General features: G+C 41.7%; 1 protein-coding gene across 9 annotated transcripts in view; it reads right to left on the reverse strand.

The window, feature by feature from the left end:
• The window catches only part of LOC145295919 (sodium- and chloride-dependent GABA transporter ine-like), a 916,364-nt gene that overhangs the window by 386,892 nt on the left and 511,152 nt on the right, over positions 1–18,320 (reverse strand). For all 9 annotated transcript variants that reach the window (XM_080141768.1, XM_080141757.1, XM_080141730.1 and 6 more), the window contains one exon: positions 10,478–10,581. In XM_080141768.1, the coding sequence (XP_079997894.1) occupies positions 10,478–10,581 (104 nt within the window). The remainder of the gene's footprint in view (positions 1–10,477; positions 10,582–18,320) is intronic.

Raw genomic sequence — 18,320 nt, forward strand, 5'->3', positions numbered from 1 at the left:
GGGGGAGGCTTCCTTTGGTTCATTTTCCGGGCAGTTTGTCCTGTTGCTTTTTGGTGTTTTTGCTCTGGGGAGCACTGGGGAGTCGTCCTCTTGGGGAGCAGTTGTTTCAGTGGTCGCCCCCTGGCTGGGGTTATCTGTATTGGTGGCCCCTGTGCTGGGGGGTGTCCATTTTTAAACGGCTCTCTTTGTGTTTGAAAATCGCCAAAATGAGTGACGTGGAGTTGGCGTCCAAAGCAGGGAGCCGACTTTGGCGCCAGAAAGAAGTGGCACCAAAGGCACCAAGAGTGGAGATAGAGGGAGTGGGAAGTTAGTGGAGGGAAGAGAGAAAGTGTTTCCGACCCTCCATCGTGGGAAGGTTGTAAATTATCAACTCGGATCCACCCATGAGGGGAGAGAGCAGAGAAAGACAGACAAAGTGGGGGTGCGGCAGGCTGTAGGGGCTTTGGTCGGATTTCTTTTGGGGCAATCCTTGGCCATGTGTCCCTTCTGCTGATAGTGCCAGCAGTGCGGTCTCTGTCCCTCTACTATGATAGACATTGTCCCCTCCTCGCACCTCAGTGTCGCTGGTATTTGATTGAAACCAGCTTTGTCGAGGCGCATCTGGAGTCTGTAGTCCCCAGTCAGGATGTCCCTCTTCTTGCTTGTTGGGGCAACAAACACCACGTCCCGTACTGGCTTAAAGCCGTTTCACAAGTAAGTCGAATTCTACCTTTTTAGACGACTACGTGTGAAAAGAAAGAAAAGGCTTGAAGTTTTGTTCCAAGTTCTGCAGAAGGGCAGGTCCTGTAGAATCAGCAGAAAAGAAAGTCCTGTAAAGTCAGCAGACGAGCAAGTCCCAAAAAATCACACACACACTAAAGTACTCTTAAAGCTGCAGCAGTTCACCGATACGATCACACTGACGTCGATCCTAGAAAAGAAACCCCCATGTTCCAAACACACTTCCTTTATCCTTCCGGTGTTCGTCCTCGGCCAATCAGCAGCCAAAGAACGGTTACATGGGGCCCAGTGATGATCGCACAATCTACAAGATGAGGACGGCGCCTTTTTTGAATTTCTTTCATGTTTCGGCCATGCACGTACGCACACCGTAGGAGCGTTCCAAGGTAAGGCATGACGCGCAGACACGTGGGCGCTTCCTCCCTTCATTTTCTTCGACTCTACACCCCCCCCCCCCCGGTCTCAAGATCACACATGCGGCATCGCGGCCGCGGTCGTTTGATGCGGGCGCTCCTACGGAGGGGGATTAGCTGGGTTTCTTCATCTCCACCAGTGCCACCCGGGTCAGTGTCCACAGTCCTACCATCCAGCTGCACTTCATCTTCCTCCGAGCTACCTGGGTCAGTGTCCACAGTCCTACCATCCGGCTGCGCTTCATCTTCATCTTCATCCGAGCTCTCAGAAGTGGTGCTGGAGCTATCGCCATCCGTGCTGAGGTTCTCAGACATAGGCCGGATCCACATTTCATCACTGGATGATTCATTACTTTCACTGTTCACCATTTGGTTTATATCAAGGGCGGGCCGGACATCCCTTACATGGCGTGGGACACCATCAACCAGCACAGCCTGCTCACCGATTATGCCGGTGATCCGTCCCTGTCTGAACCTGGTCGTGCATCGGTTATTGGGAGGCCTTACCCAGACGGTGTCCCCTGACTTGTACTGTCCTTGCGTCTTCTTCTGATTAGGCGAGCAGGCGTCAATGCCCTTAACACGCACTCAATAGCGATGTATCGCATTAGCAGGTGCACTTTCAGCAGTCGCGTCATCCTTTGGCGTTGTAATTTACCTATATACCGCCTCTGCAATCGTGCATTGCTTCCTTGCTGCTATCCGTTTCACACTTCGGTGGCACCGCTCTGCTATACCATTGCCACTCGGCACATACGCACACCTGTGTCTAAGCCAGGTCCCCCACTCGTCCATGAAACGCCTGAATTCCCCGCTGCAAAAGGCTGTGTCGTTGTCCGTGAGAATCTCTTCAGGTGGCCCCCGCTCGTAAAATATAGACTCTAATTGGCGGATGACACTAGCCGAGTCCTGTCTTGTTAACAGTCGCCAGATCGAAAACCTTGTCGGTCCGCAATCGATTAGTGTGAGGAAGTGCTGACCACCATAGTGGGTTATGTCCATGCCCAGCCGGCTCCAAGTCCCGTCGACTTCCAGCCGACCTTTCTGCCATTTGGTGGGAGCCGGGTCGATTGACTGGCATATTTGGCATTCCTTGACCACTGATTCTACTCTGTTTTTGGACACTGACGGGTTGGTTAAGTGTGCGAAATAATATGTCCGTCTCACTCCGGGGTGTCCAGTGTTGTGGTGTACCCTCTTGATTTCATCCGTCTCCTCAATAGAGGCAGCACATAACGATTCTGGTTCGGCTTCTTTCTTCATTGCGTCGAACCACCTCTGGGGCACACGGGTGAGTTTATCTGCAAGATTGTGGGTGGAAGCGACAAGCACCGCGTTCACCGATAGGTTGTACTCTTCCACCAACTTCCTTAGTGTCTCCAACCTTCGTCTGATTAGCATTTCGGTAGCCGCCTTGGTGCGCACTCTCGCTTTGCCTGTTAGTGTGTCAACTATCCAGTGGTACACGCACAGCGAATCTGTGTGTAAGCACAATTCTTTAACCTTCCACTGGAGTGCCATATTTACTCCCTTTATCGCCGCATCCAACTCCGCTAGGTTGATGTGAGCAGCATCATCCAGTGGTCGCAACCAGCAGGCGTCCTCAATCACAGACCCGTTCATCTCCAATAGTGCCCCGATCGCGAGGGAGCTCGCATCCACCCACACATTTAGTCTGTCTCCCTGGACGCACCAATCTTCTTTAGCGGGGTCCTCCTGCTTGACTCTTGTGATGGTTTCTTTTACCATGCGAAGCAACAGATTGTCCACCGTCTCATCATCCCAGCCTTTGGTAACTGCACTCGCCCTCCTCTTCATGCTGGCTGTTGTGACCCGGGTCCATCCACATACTGGCAAGTGTCCTACCTGTTTTCCACACAGAGAAAATATGGCCCATCTCGTGAGGATATGGGGCACTTCGGGGACTGCAGTTCCGCGCCCCCACCTCAAGGTCCCTCGCTCCTGTTGAACGCTCAACCCCAAAACACGAGCGCCATCCTCCAAGCGTTCTGGATCCTTACAAATCAGTCCAAGTTCGGCAAGCTTAGCTCTCACACGTGATGATGGCACAACGTCTTCATTCACGTATATGTCGTCAAGGTATGCTGATGTCCCCTCTTTTACGGTCTTATCCTGTGACAATACAGCATTGACGATCGTCTTCATGATTTGGGGCGCAACGTTCAGCCCAAAGCCCAGTCGCGTGAGGCAATACCTCCTACCGGAAAACACTACCGTCTGAAACGGCCACAGTGTCTCGCTAACCCGGACCTGCAGATATGCCCTTCTAAGGTCCAACAGGGACACATTAGAACCCAGCTGGCGACATTCTCGCAGTTTGCTAGCACACACGTCGGCATCGCCTGTGAACGCATCAACATATGAGTTCAGTTTTCAGTAATCCATCACCGGCCTGACTTTTGCTTTGTTCTGTTGAGCAACTGCCATTAATGGGATCAGACCCTTGGGGGGTCCAAGTTTTTTGTAGGGGTAGGGAATCAACCAGCCATCCTCGATCCATCTGCGAAGTTCTTCTTCGTACGCGGGCCTCATGTGGTCGGGCACATGGTATTCCGTTATACCATTTTGCAGTTTGGCCGGTTCTCGGTCTTCTGACCACTTCCATGAGGCAGTCCAGACCCTCTTTTGCTCGTCAAATTCGACGCTGAAGTCTGGTTGGTCGATCTTTAGTGCAGCACACACTGGGGCTTTCTCCTGAAAATGTACCGCCCCCGTCGCCATTATGTAGACGCCACCAAGAGCTCTGATGGCATCATATCCTAGGAGCAGGTCAAAACTCAGGGGTTTTTCTGGTACCACCAGCACCTCTAGGTTAGCGGAGATTCCATTTTTCGTCCGAATGTTTACGCTGCCCACCCCGCAACATGTGCGCGTCTCTCCACTGATGGTAGTCACTCGGACGTTCTTCTTTCTCCAAGTGTGGCAGAGATCTGCACATATGATAGTGCGGGAGCACCCGGAGTCGAGGAGTGCTGAGCGCAGTGTTTCGTTGACATATATCGAAACGATCGGCAGCGTCTCATTTAATTTCTGCGTGGGGAAGAGGTTGACGCTGACACCTTGTCCCCGGTTCCGTTTCCCGGACAGTCTTCAGCTATATGGCCGGCTTCCTTACACCGGTAGCAGCGAACGGCCGTTGGTTACTGCCGGCAGTTACTTGCAATATGGCCCTGTCCATTGCATTTGTAGCATATGATTCCGCCACGTGGACCGGGTCCCTGATACGGTTTCTTATCATTCGGCATGGACCGGGCAGCAGCAATTACCGGTTCCCTCATCTCGGAATAATTCTTCATTACAGTCCTGGCCCGATCCACTAGGTCATTAAGGGGCAACGAATCCGCACTTGAGCTGGCTCGTAATAGTCGCTTTGCTTCTGTCAGGAGTCCTGCTAGGAATTAGCATGCTAAGGCCCGCTCGGGCAGTCCACCAAACAAGACCGTTAACTTGGTCAGTTCTGCCAAGTATACATCGACCGTTTCGCCCGGATGTAGGGTCCTTGCCTCGTTGCTCCCAAGCAGTGGCGGGGTCAATCGCAAATGCCTTGAACAGCGCCGCCTTAATTGTCTCGTAGTCCTGTTTGCCCTCATGGCTGAGCTGTTGATACACGGCAAAGGTGCCGCCGGACAAGTGCAGAGGGACAACACGTTCGAAGTTCTTTACGCCAGACAAAACACAATGTAACTCCAACTTTTCCGCCCAGTCAAGTACCGGGGTTGATCCATCGAACTCCGGTATTAATTTGAGGTCAATTTTTTCCCCCATTTCGCCGAAATAGCTTAAAGCCGTTTCACAAGTAAGTCGAATTCTACCTTTTTAGGCGACTATGTGTGAAAAGAAAGAAAAGGCTTGAAGTTTTGTTCCAAGTTCTGCAGAAGGGCAGGTCCTGTAGAATCAGCAGAAAAGAAAGTCCTGTAAAGTCAGCAGACGAGCAAGTCCCAAAAAATCACACACACACTAAAGTACTCTTAAAGCTGCAGCAGTTCACCGATACGATCACACTGACGTCGATCCTAGAAAAGACACCCCCATGTTCCAAACACACTCCCTTTATCCTTCCAGCGTTCGTCCTCGGCCAATCAGCAGCCAAAGAACGGTCACGTGGGGCCCAGTGATGATCGCACAATCTACAAGATGAGGACGGCGCCGTTTTGGAATTTCTTTCATGTTTCGGCCATGCACATACGCACACCGTAGGAGCGTTCCAAGGTAAGGCATGACGCGCAGACACGTGGGCGCTTCCTCCCTTCATTTTCTTCGACTCTACATGGTTGAAGACCGCTCCTAGTTACTTTGCTCCCAGGAGAAAGGGGACATTCAGTACGGCGACATTGATGACTGTTTGACTAAGGTATTCTGGCTGGAGTTTGATGTTTTTCCAGTGTAGATTAGTCCTATTGGCTGTCTCTTTGGTTTGGGAGCAGGACGTCCCACATTGCGTAGCTCCTCCTGCATATGTATTTGGCTGGGATCTTCAGATCCCGGAGTAGGTCTTTGTCTACTTCTGTGAGGCCTCTTTGTGTCCGAGGTGATAAAAGACACTATCCTCTTCTTAAGGTCCTCTGCGGTGCCTGGAAGGGGTTTTAGGAGTGACTTATAGAGTCACTTGCATGCAACTAAAAACCATTCCCAACTCCACAAGAGACCTTTACAATGGCTAGGTCTCTAGAACAAGCGGAGAAGCATACGATAAGCTTCGACAACTACCCGAACGTAGCCACTACTGTAATTAAACCAGAAGACACTCCCTTAGCTGCTATAAAAGGAAATACCCTATAAAAGGAATTTGTTTCTTCTGTGGGAACACACGACATTCACGGGCGATGTGTCCTGCACGTAACACCAAGTGTAGGAAATGTAAGAAAAATGGCCATTGGGCGAAGGTATGTAAATCTTCCTCCTCCACTGCTGCTGTGTTATACGACCCAGACCCCCCCCCCCCAATCTCTCCTGACTAGGAACGGGTGCCAAAGACATTACATACACGAAATGCAAAATATACGGGTAAGTAGTGAACACTATGGTGGACTCCGGCAGCGTGGGGACGTTTATCAGCAAAAATACAGCAAGGAAGCTGAAACTTTTTATTATTCTCAAACAGAAAACCGTAGCATTGGCAGACCCTAATCATCATTCCAAAATCAACGGCGAAACTAGTGTTGACATCTCCCTAAACAGTAAAAACCACCATGTCATGATAGTAGAAGTAATTAAGGATCTGTTCATTGATATGATTATCGGAAAAGACCTCCTAAAAAAATATAAAACTGTGACCCTGAAATTCGACGGTCCCGGGGAAGAACTTGTTATCGGAGCAATGGGTAAGAGGGACAGTTTTTTCCATGTATCGAAATTTCTCCTCCTCCCCTTTTCTCTCATCTTTCTACACGGACGACCCCTATTACCACCAAATCTCGTCGTCACTCATTCACTGACAACATATTTATTAGAGAGGAAACTGCCAGAATGTTGAGGGAAGGCATAATAGAGCCCTCTATATCTCCTTGGTGAGCCCAAGTTTTAGTGACCTCTAACGAGAATCAAAAAAAAAAGAATGGTGGTCGACTACAGCGACACCATAAATAGATTTACAGAACTGGATGCCTATCCCATGCCTAACATTAATAAAATGATTGATGACATAGCTCGATACAACGTTTTTACAACACTTGACCTGAAGTCTGCTTACCATCAAATCCCAATTAGTCACGCCGATCGGAAATATCCAGCATTTGAAGTAAATGGTTTTATAATCTAGTGAAAAGATACTACATCACGCTCAACCAAAGTAAGAGCATCATTTCTGCTACTTCTATCACACTTCTTGATTACACAATCCAGAACAACCAAATTGCTCCTGATTACCTGAGGCTAAAACCACTCCTTGAAATGCCACAGCCTCTAGTCACAAAAACGAATAAGTCACAAAAACGAATAATTGGTATGTTTTCTTACTATAGTAAATTCATTCGGAACTTTTCTGATAAGATACTGCCTCTCAACCATAACAAGGAGTTTCCATTGCCCCCCGGCTATTCTAAATTCTTTTCAGACCGACTTAAGAAATGCTACCCTTATTGACCCAGATAAAAAATTTGTAGTAGAAACTGATGCCAGTAATTACTGCATTGCTGCTACTCTAAACCAACAGGGTAGATCTGTTGTATTCTTTTCTCGGACACTAAACCCGAATGAGATTAGACATCATGCGTGTTGAAAAAGAAGCTGCTGCGATTGTCGAAGCTCTCTGAAAGTGGCGACATTTTCTACTCGGGAGACATTTCAAAGTTATTACAGATCAAAAGAACATCAGTTTTATGTTTGATAATAAGAGGAAATCTAAAATTAAAAATGATAAGATATGTCGTTGGCCAGAATGACACAATTCAAATTCAGTATTGTTTACTGTCCAGGAATAGAAAATACAGCTGCTGACACATTTTCTCGCATCTCTGCATTAACGCACACTTTGCAAGACCTCCGTGACTTGCATGTTACACTATGCCATCCTGGTGTCACGCGATTCAGCCACATCATCAGGACAAGAAACCTTCCTTTCTCTTTAAAACAAATTAAAAATATAACAGACTTGTGCTCCTCCTGTCAGTATCTGAAACCTAAATTTGCCAGTTGTAACAAAGGAACACTCATACAGGCTACACTACCTTTCGAGCGATTAAACATCGACTTTAAAGGCCCTTTACCTACTTCTGGACGTGGTAACAAATACTTACTCACTATAATTACTCGCTTTCCCCTTGCCTTCCCCTGTAAAAACCGTGATCCACTGGCTAAACAACTATTTTCAATTTTTGGTATGCCTGATATGATACACACTGACCGGGCTGACGACTTCCTTGCAGGAAAAATCAAAGATTACTTACACGGCAAAAGTATTGCCACCTCTAAAACAAGTAGATACCACCTTGAGGGTAATGGGCAAGTTGAGAAACTCAATGGAACTTTATGGAAGGCCATCCAAACGACCTTACACTCTAGCAACATGAAACTGCCCCATTGGGAAGATATACTACTAAACGCTCTCCATTCAATTAGGTCGTTACTATGCACTGCCACTAATATGACTCCTCATGACAGAATGTTCAAATATAGTCATAAATCTTCCTCCGGAATTTCTGTTCCCACTTGGACGAAACCAGGCCCAATATATGTCAGAAACCATACTAAGTCTAGTAAGCTCGACCCTCCAGTAACCCCTGCTACCCTATTAGACATCAACCCCTACTATGCTCATGTACGACTACCCTCTGGTGTGGAAACTACTGTCAATGTGCGAGACCTGGCTCCTAACTCTTCAAATCAAGAAGACCAACACAATGAAAACAATCCTGCAAGCCCTGAAGCCCCTAACGAACCGCCACCTAACGAAGACAATACCTACGTGAAGGAGAAGAATCCCTTACCTGATCCTGAAAATATCCATGCTCCCCAAGATGTGGACGCTGAGAACCACAATCCCTCTGAGTCAGTGCGGATATTGTCCAGAATGCGACGATTTCCAAGTAAATATAAGCACTTCTTAACCCAGTACTGAACAGACTAAATTTAACTTTTGTAATTCCATACTTAATTATGGTTGAAGGGGAAAATGTTAGAATAAATTGCTTTGACACTTCCGGAAATAAAGGATCGTAGTTATTCCCCTTGGCCGGAATTAAGGATTCCGCCATATTGATTTCTCGAAAACGCGTGTATACTTTTAAGTTGATAAAACCTTTACGAAAGGCATTCCTGATTCTCTACTTATCATTTCACGTACTGATCAAGACTTACCAAGGTAAGCTAAAATTGAAAAGTCATCAACAAACTCCTACAATCCATGAATTACCTCATTAACAGCATTAAACAAAATATTTAATCTCAATTCACAACACGATCGCAAGAGATCAACAAACGCACACATACACATGGTCTTATACGTTTGTCACCAAAAGATATTGTTTTTATAAAAAAAAGTGTATAAATACTTTCTACTTATTTTAAATAAAATCTACAGGTGTACAAATATAAACTTAGCACTAATCTTCATTAGTTTATGTTGTTCGAGCACATAATGCTACCGCAACAAATAAAACTAATTCTCAAGCACTCCTAACTCTAATGATATATCTAAAAGGATAAATGAATACACATTTTAGGATTTGCATATGACAGAACTAGCATACATTATTCACTGAAAGAAAGGAGGATGCAATTAGTCCTTTTTATCTACAGAGTTTTATTAGGGCTGATTATGAAGCATGGCGCAACATGGTTAGGGTTATGCTTTCAAACACCTCAAATAGATCATACAATCTGTCTTTCTCTTGATAGTTGAAAAGAAAGAAACAATTAATTTTTCATTTGCTACAAAGGATGGTCTAATTTTGCTACTGAAGGTGAAAAGAATCACCAAAAATTCCCAACTCCCAACTTTCCAGTTTATTTTTCTAATTAGAAAAATTATATATTTAATGATTTATGATTAATACATATTTTTCATATTTCTAAAAAAGTTTAAAAGTACCAAATACATTTAGTACAGAAAACGATGAATTAAAGTGTATTTTGTTTTTGTTATGACCAGACCTGTTACTAGAGGTGCTACTCGATTGAGTGAACATGTTTGAGATGTGCTTAGTTTGTGTAACAACTGTGGGGACCATTTGCTTACATCCTTCTCAAGTACACAAATATGCTGTTGCACCTGGCATGCTGGTCATATTTTGTTGTTTGTTTTTGATATAGTATAGATTTCATAGGGTTGAGATTCTGTTCAGTTATAGGAATTTCACCCTCCCAGGCTTTAACTTCTCTCTGAGAATTTAGTTTATTGCTAATTGCCTGAAACCGATAGTTCTTTGATTTTGAGTTTCCATGTTCGATAACTAGTTGTAAAAATATTCCGAAGTTATAAAACATATTTGAACTCTTTTATTACATGCAAAGAACATTTTTTGCACAAAAATAAAGTTGAAATCATAAAATTCATATTTTAGAGAACGCAAAGATTGTCTTCAGTGATAGACTATCTCGACTGCTAATCTCAGGTTCCACGTCATATCTGCTCAGACAGCAACCAATACTAGAAAATGAACATCACACAATCTTCTGGAACATCGAGGTATAAACAGATAAATTCATCCAAGCAAGGAAATCCGATTTTATAATAGTTAACAAGAAGGGAAAAAAAAGAACCAAATTTTAGATTTTGCTGTCACAGCAGCCAACAGCATGAAGGGTCGAGAAGATAAAAAAAAAAAAGAAGCAAATACACTGAACTGAAATTTAGTTAAATGGAAAATAAAAATAAATAGAATTACTTGATGATGTTATTTTGAAATTTATTATAGCTGGACATGGTGATCAGCCCTCCAAATGCAATTCCCAAAGAATTGAAGTTCTGAATAGCAGCATTCATCCACACCTACAGATGACAAAAATGAAGAAGAAATACATTTTTTTTCAGATAAAAATAAAAAGAACATTTGATCATTTTTATTTCAACTTTTAATAGAAAAAATATAAATATGTGCTGTTGCTGTTGTTATTGTTGCTGTTGTTATTTACTCACCAGGAGTTCTCCCACATCACCCATCATCAGAGATGTGGTGTTTCCTGGAGTCTAGTTGACCATTCTTCCCAGATTTCCAATACTCACCACCTCTTTTGATTATTCTTTTGACGTTTACCATTGATTTCTTACTGCCAATGACTATTGGCCTTCACTTGAGTTTGGGGAGGCAATAAGCCTCCCCAAGATCCTAGTCCTCTTTGCACTCATCCAGTGATAGTCTGGTTCAGGCTTTCTCTCCTCGGTCTTTCCATCTTATTTGACTCTTCATGACTATTTTGTGTGGTGCTAGATGCTGACACCATAACTTTTTTTTCATTTTATTGAGATATGGTTTTAGCTTTTTTGATTCCATGTGGTGTTCTTCTATCTTTTTATTTTAATTTTGTTGCAGTTTCTATTTGTTTCGTTTGCATTTGTAGATCATGTGTATTAGTTTCTGCATTCAAGGGTTTTCCTTAATATTTTAGCCATTTAAATTATTGCTATCTGTTGTAGCTTTTCAACCATCTTTCTGATTTCAATCTCCACAATTCTTTTTTCAGAGTCTTTCGGTATTGTTCCTAGTGTTCCTACTATTATTGGTGTTATCTTGACTTTCTTCAGCTCACATATGCCTTTCAGCCTTCTTATGATTAAATCACTAGTTTTCACACAGGACATCAAACATTTCTCTTTGAGAACAACCTGTGGTGTTATCTGGAGTCATAAATTTGAGTGACAACAAGTCTCCTCATTATCGCAGCACACGTTTACCATTGAGTTTTTCGTTGACAGCAATCATTGGTCTTCACTGGAATTTCACACTCATCCAGTGAAAGTCTGGTTAGTGCTTTCTCTCCTCAGTTTTTCCATCATCCTTGGTCCTACTCGACTATTTGGTGTGGTGCCAGTTTTTTTTCCTTTTTTTGAAGAGGGGGATTGCTTATAATTATACTGTTTCAATTTTCTTGATTCCATATAGTGTCTCTTTGTGTTTCACTTCTGTAACAGTTTCTATATGTCCGCCTAGAATCTGTCGCTTGTTCAAGGGTTTTCCTTAATATTTCAGCCGTTTTCATTATTGTTATCCATTGTATCTTCATCCATCCCTCTGATTCCAATCTCTTCCACTTATTTTTCCAAGTCTTTCAAAATTGTCCCTCGTACTCCTACTATTATTGGTATTAGCTTGACTTTCTTCATGTTCTATATCCCTTTCAGCTCTCTAGCCAGTTTTATGTATTTGCTCTGCTTCTCTATCTCTTTGATATTCTGTCGTCTGAGGGAATGGCGAAATCTGATTTGGCAGGATTCTTCTTTTTCTTAACTATTATGATATCTGGTCTTCTTGCTTGGGAGGATTTGGCAATAGAATTTTGTGATTTCTGTTTTCAAGTACTGCCGCCGGTTTGTGCTTGTATTATTTGTCTGGGTGTTCAGCATACAGTTGTCTACACAATTCCCAGTGTACTGCCTTCCCCACTTGATCGTGGCTATTGTTATATTCTTTTTGGGCTAGTTTCATTTGCTTAATATGCAGTTTATTTCTAATTTTTGGAGATGAGGATTGGTTATTCATATTATTTGGATTCATCAGACTACTGTTCTCATCATGACTGTAATTTCAACAATGTTTCGGTCGATGTAACTTCCGACCTTCTTCAGGTGTATCTTGTCGAACTCAGGAATGTTTCTGTCGAACTCAGGAATTTGGATGGAATTTCAAGTGGAGCCCTTTATTACTTCATGGGGCTACTCAAATTCCCGAGTGACAGAAACATCTCCGAGTTCAACAAGATACACCTGAAGAAGGTCAGCGGTTACATTGACTGAAACATTGTGAAAATGACACTCAAGATGAGAACAGTAGTCCAATGAATCCAAATAATATGAATGCAGTTTATTGTTTCGTTGATGTTGTGAAGGAACATAACTGGCTATACACCGGTTACAAACTGTATATATATATTGGACTGTTGGGCAGACAGCGGCAGACAAGCAGTCGCAGTAAGACGGATAGTCTTACGTGTTGATTATCAGACTTTCTTCCCCATACTTGTTACTATGTACTTCTATTTACCTTAGGCGAGCAGCCTTACGTTTCTGTATTATAAATAAACCCCATTACACATACCACTCGGTGTAACTCACGTTTGTCTTTATTTCCTAAGTATTTAGGAATATAACAATGGCGACGAAAGGATGTTCTTTCTCTTAACAGAGATAAATTACCGTACCAAGGACTGTGTACAATGCAAGGATTTTTTGTTTTACGAAAAAAACAAACTACACAAGGATTTTTGACCACGTGCGTCAATGAATTTAAAAATTTTTCCTACCTAAAGTAGCGAAAAGTACGGATTTTTCTTCGTAAAGAACTCACAAGAAATTATAGAAACATGTTCAAGGTAAAGTGGAATTTATATTTATTTTGACAAGTAAAAAAAAAAAAAAAAAAAAAAAAAAAAAAAAAAAAAAAAATGGTCGCAAGTTGAATTCGAAACTACACTAAAGGATTACGAGTTTAGAAAGAAAAAATATAAATACAACGACTATTGTACCATTTTATGCCACGTGGGAACGGCAGCCATATATATTTTTTTTTTTGGGAAAATTAATTGTTTGTTATTGCCTTTATATAAATAATTGGAACTATTTGTCGTGGGAAGTAAGAAATATTTTGTGTATGAACTTACGTTGTTGAAAAAAAAAAAAAAAAAAAAAAAAAAAAGAATTATTTTACAAAGCCTGTTGAATTACTATGGATGAACTTTGTTGAAACGTGTTGTGTCTGCATATTGCTACTAATTTACGATATACGTAAATTTACGATTTTTCTTTGGAATTATTGTGTAGAATTCGAAAAGACATTTTTGTACTAGAAGCTAACATGGAACAATTAGCAGAGTTAACTAAGGCTCTAGCCCTTAGCATCCAGGAACAGACAAAAATGACTCAACAATTTTTAGCGCAACAACAACAACAACAACAAATTCAACAACAACAGCTACAGCAACAGCTGCAACAACAACAAGAAAGAACACAAAAAACTTTAGAGGCACAACAAGAACAAACAAACATACTACAACGACAAATGTCGACACAGCAAAAGAATTTAGAAAAGCTAATTCTAACGTTGACCGGGAAGAAGACTAATTTTTCTGCCGAGGGTATTTCAAATTCACTAACGGAATTTCGTTACTCCCCGGATACTGGTGTTACTTTCCCTGCATACTACAGAAGATACGAAACAATTTTTACGAAAAGATGTTTAGACTGGACCGATGAGGAAAAAGTTACCCTGCTACTACAAAAACTGGGTACTGATGAAAACACCAAGTATGCAAATCTAATTCTACCAAAAAAACCGGAGGAGGTTTCGTTCGAGGAAACAATTAGTACCTTGTCGAAAATATTTGATAAAAGGGATAGCCTATTTCACTCTAGATACAAATGTTTGAACATTCAGAAGGCAGAAGCTGAAGACTATCTAGAATATGCTTGCACTGTGAACTGTTTATGCGAATCATTTAAATTGAATGAAATTTCCGCAGACCAATTTAAATGTTTAATCTTTGTACAAGGTCTCACAGCACCAAGGGACAAAGATATACGTTCACGGATCCTAACAATTATGGAGGCGGATCCTAACATAACATTGCAAAAAGTCACTGAAGAGTGTCAACGTCTGATTAACATAAAGAAAGACAACACTCGCATTGAAGAGAAAAATATTTTTAAGGTGCAGCAAGTAAAAAGGCAAGGGACCACAAGAAAGTCCAGGTTCCAAGAACACAGGATCCTTAAAGGATACAAAGACCCAAAGCTAAAGTGTAAATGTTGTGGTAGTTTAAGACACAACAATAAGACCTGCTGGTTTAGGAACAAAATATGTTATGAATGTGGTCTCAGAGGTCACAAGGGAACATACTGTGCCCAGAAGAAAAGACAAGGGACCGATAATGTAAATACGCTTCGCATGAATAAAGAAAAAAGCTGCGAAAGACGGAAATATGTTGATGTTCGGATAAATGGACATCTGGTTACATTGCTTCTGGATAGCGGTGCAGATATTAGTATTATAAATGAAGATATATGGAAAAGGATAGGTCGACCTGAATTAACGAAAACCAGAAAGACGGCGAGAAGTGTGTGCGGCAAAAGATTAGAGTTCAAGGGAGAATTAAAATGCAAAGTGACATTCGCTAACCAGACTCATAAATCCAAAGTGTACGTCGTACCAGGAAAGAATACATGCCTGTTTGGGGTAGATTGGATTGTCCTGTTTAATTTATGGGAGAAACCCATAAATTCGTTTTGTAACGTTTTAACTGCAGAAAAAGCAAACCAAAGGGAAGACTTCCTGAAGGATTTGAAAACTGAATTTCCCAATGTTTTTGCCGAAGGACTAGGACTCTGTATTAAGACAGAGGCAAAATTTGAATTAAAGAAAAATGCCACTCCAGTATTCAAACCTAAAAGGAATGTGCCTTTTTCAGCGATGGACGCAATCGAAAAAGAGTTGGATAGACTTCAACAACTGGAAGTCATTGAAAAAGTTAACCACACAGATTGGGCAAGTCCAACCGTGTATGTAAAGAAAAAAAATAACAGAATAAGGGTCTGTGGAGATTTTTCAACGGGTTTAAATGACTGTCTATTGGACCATAATTATCCCCTTCCGTCCGCAGAAGATCTGTTCTCTAAGCTTAACGGAGGAAAAATTTTTTCTAAGATAGACCTCTCAGATGCTTACTTGCAAATTAAGATCAGCGATGAATGCTCCAAATACTTAGGCATAAATACTCATAAGGGCATTTTTAAGCTAAAGAGGCTTCCTTTTGGATTAAAGGTTGCTCCTGCTATTTTCCAGCAAATTATGGACACGATGCTGGCAGGGTTGGAATTTTCAATGGCCTACCTTGACGATATCCTAATTAAAAGTGAAAATTTGCAAGATCATAAGAAGCATGTAAAAGAAGTATTCAAAAGAATACAGGAATTTGGTTTTAAATTGAGCCCAGAAAAATGCGATTTTTTTATGAAAAAAATTAAATATCTAGGTCAAATAATCGACAAAGAGGGTCGAAGACCGGATCCACAAAGGACTGAAGCAATTGAAAAGATGCCTGCTCCAGATTCAGTGACAAAATTAAAATCGTTTTTGGGATTAGTTCAATACTATGCAATTTACATCCCTAACATACATAATTTAAGAGCTCCTCTTAACGAGTTACTGAAAAAGGGTGTTAAATGGAACTGGAATAAGGAATGTGAATCTGCTTTCCAAAATATCAAAAGATGTCTACTGTCAGACTTAGCATTGGCACATTTCAATCCAGAAAAGGAACTAATACTAGCAACGGACGCCAGTGATTACGGTGTTGGCGCTGTATTACTTCACAAGTATGAGGATGGTAGGACAAAAGCTATCGCCCATGCTTCAAGAACGTTGGTTGCAGCGGAGAAAAATTACAGCCAAATTGAAAAAGAGGCGCTGTCGATAATATTTGGAATTACAAAGTACAATCGATTTCTCCATGTACGATCTTTTATTTTGCAAACCGACCATAAACCCCTACTTACCATATTTGGATCAAAGAAAGGCATTCCCACACATACTGCGAATCGATTACAGCGATGGGCTGTAACCCTCTTAAACTATCAGTTTAAGATGGAACATGTATCCTCAAAAAAGTTAGGACACGCAGATGCATTATCACGGTTGATCGCTAAAAGAAGCGAAAGTTTCGAAGAAACGGTAATTGCTGCGCTTAAAGACGAAAGTGAATGTACAAGTTCAATGTGTAATATGATACGTGAACTTCCGGTAACTTTCGAAAAAATAAAAAAAGAGGCAGTAAATGACATTTTCATTAAGAAAATGAAAAATCAATTGGGATGGATAAAAAAAAATAAAAAGGTAGATCAAACAACGCCTTTTTCCATCTGTGAAGATGTGCTCATGTATGGTGAGAGGATCGTAATTCCACTAACGTTACAGAGGAAAATTCTGAAGGAATTTCATACAGGTCATCCGGGCATTTCGAGAATGAAATCCCTTATGAGAGGATATGTGTACTGGCCTGGTATGGACAAGGAAGTTGAAAAATGTGTCAAGACATGCAGAGGATGTCAATTAGCAGCTCGAGATCCTCCAGTAAAAACGACGCCATGGCCAAAGACGGACCTACCCTGGTCACGTCTGCATATTGATTATGCGGGACCTATAAATGGTTATTTTTACTTGATTATTGTAGATTCTTTTTCAAAATGGCCAGAAATATTTAAGTTTAGACATCCAACAGCAAAAAACACTGTGAGTGCGCTTAATGAAATTTTTAGCCGTTTTGGAGTGCCAAAAACCTTAGTGAGCGATAATGGAACAGCATTTACTGCTCATGAATTCAAAGAATTCTGTGACTCACTAAATATTCTACATATGACAACACCTGTGTACCATCCACGATCGAATGGGTTGGCCGAAAAATTTGTAGATACGTTTAAAAGGGCACTTAAGAAAAATCTTACTACGGACACAGACGAACAATGTATTCAAACATTTTTAGCAATTTACAGGGTGACACCAAATCCTAATAATAATGTCAATTCTTCCCCGGCTGAGCTAATGTTTGCAAGAAAGATAAGATCTGTCTTCGATAGGCTGCTACCAGAGAAAAAGAAAGTTTTCAAAAAAGAAAACCTTAATACCAAGTGCTTCTCCCCAGGTGAAAATGTATATTTCAAAAATTTTCAAAATGGACGAAATCAGTGGGTTGAAGGTATTATCAAAAAAAGGATTGGGAGCATGGTCTATACCATCCAAGGATTAAGTTTTGTCTGCAAAAGACACAGAAATCAAATACGTCCCAGACTGTCTCCAAATGTGGAAGAGACACCAATGGAAACATTGTGCGATATTTTTGATATACCAAAACCAGCGTGTGTACCGCAAACAATGAATATTTCGCCTGAACCGACCATACGGGCTGGACAGAAACCTTTACCCCGGGTAACGCTGACCAGAAGGAAAAGCGCAAGAAAGAGAAAAGTTACCAGGAGATTAAGCCCTGACCCTAAAAGGAAGAGGTATTTAAGCTAAAATCAGGAAGATTTCAGCTTCAGGGGGAGGTGTTGTGAAGGAACATAACTGGCTATACACCGGTTACAAACTGTATATATATATTGGACTGTTGGGCAGACAGCGGCAGACAAGCAGTCGCAGTAAGACGGATAGTCTTACGTGTTGATTATCAGACTTTCTTCCCCATACTTGTTACTATGTACTTCTATTTACCTTAGGCGAGCAGCCTTACGTTTCTGTATTATAAATAAACCCCATTACACATACCACTCGGTGTAACTCACGTTTGTCTTTATTTCCTAAGTATTTAGGAATATAACAGTTGACAAAGTCTTCATTTGCTGTTTTCTTGTATTTTGTCGATTCTTGCTTTGATATAGTTGGTTCTAATTGCATTATCTTGATATTAGGGTTTCAGTTTCTCTGTTTAGGTTTCTTTTTCATAGCCATGTCCACGTGTTTTTGTTAGTCTCAACTTTTGTCATCCTTATGAATCGTCCATGCAGCTGTTTCCTATCCCATTTTC

The sequence above is a fragment of the Euprymna scolopes genome, chromosome 2, assembly GCF_053919585.1.
Source record: "Euprymna scolopes isolate OS-2025 chromosome 2, ASM5391958v1, whole genome shotgun sequence".
Lineage (NCBI taxonomy): Eukaryota > Metazoa > Mollusca > Cephalopoda > Sepiida > Sepiolidae > Euprymna > Euprymna scolopes.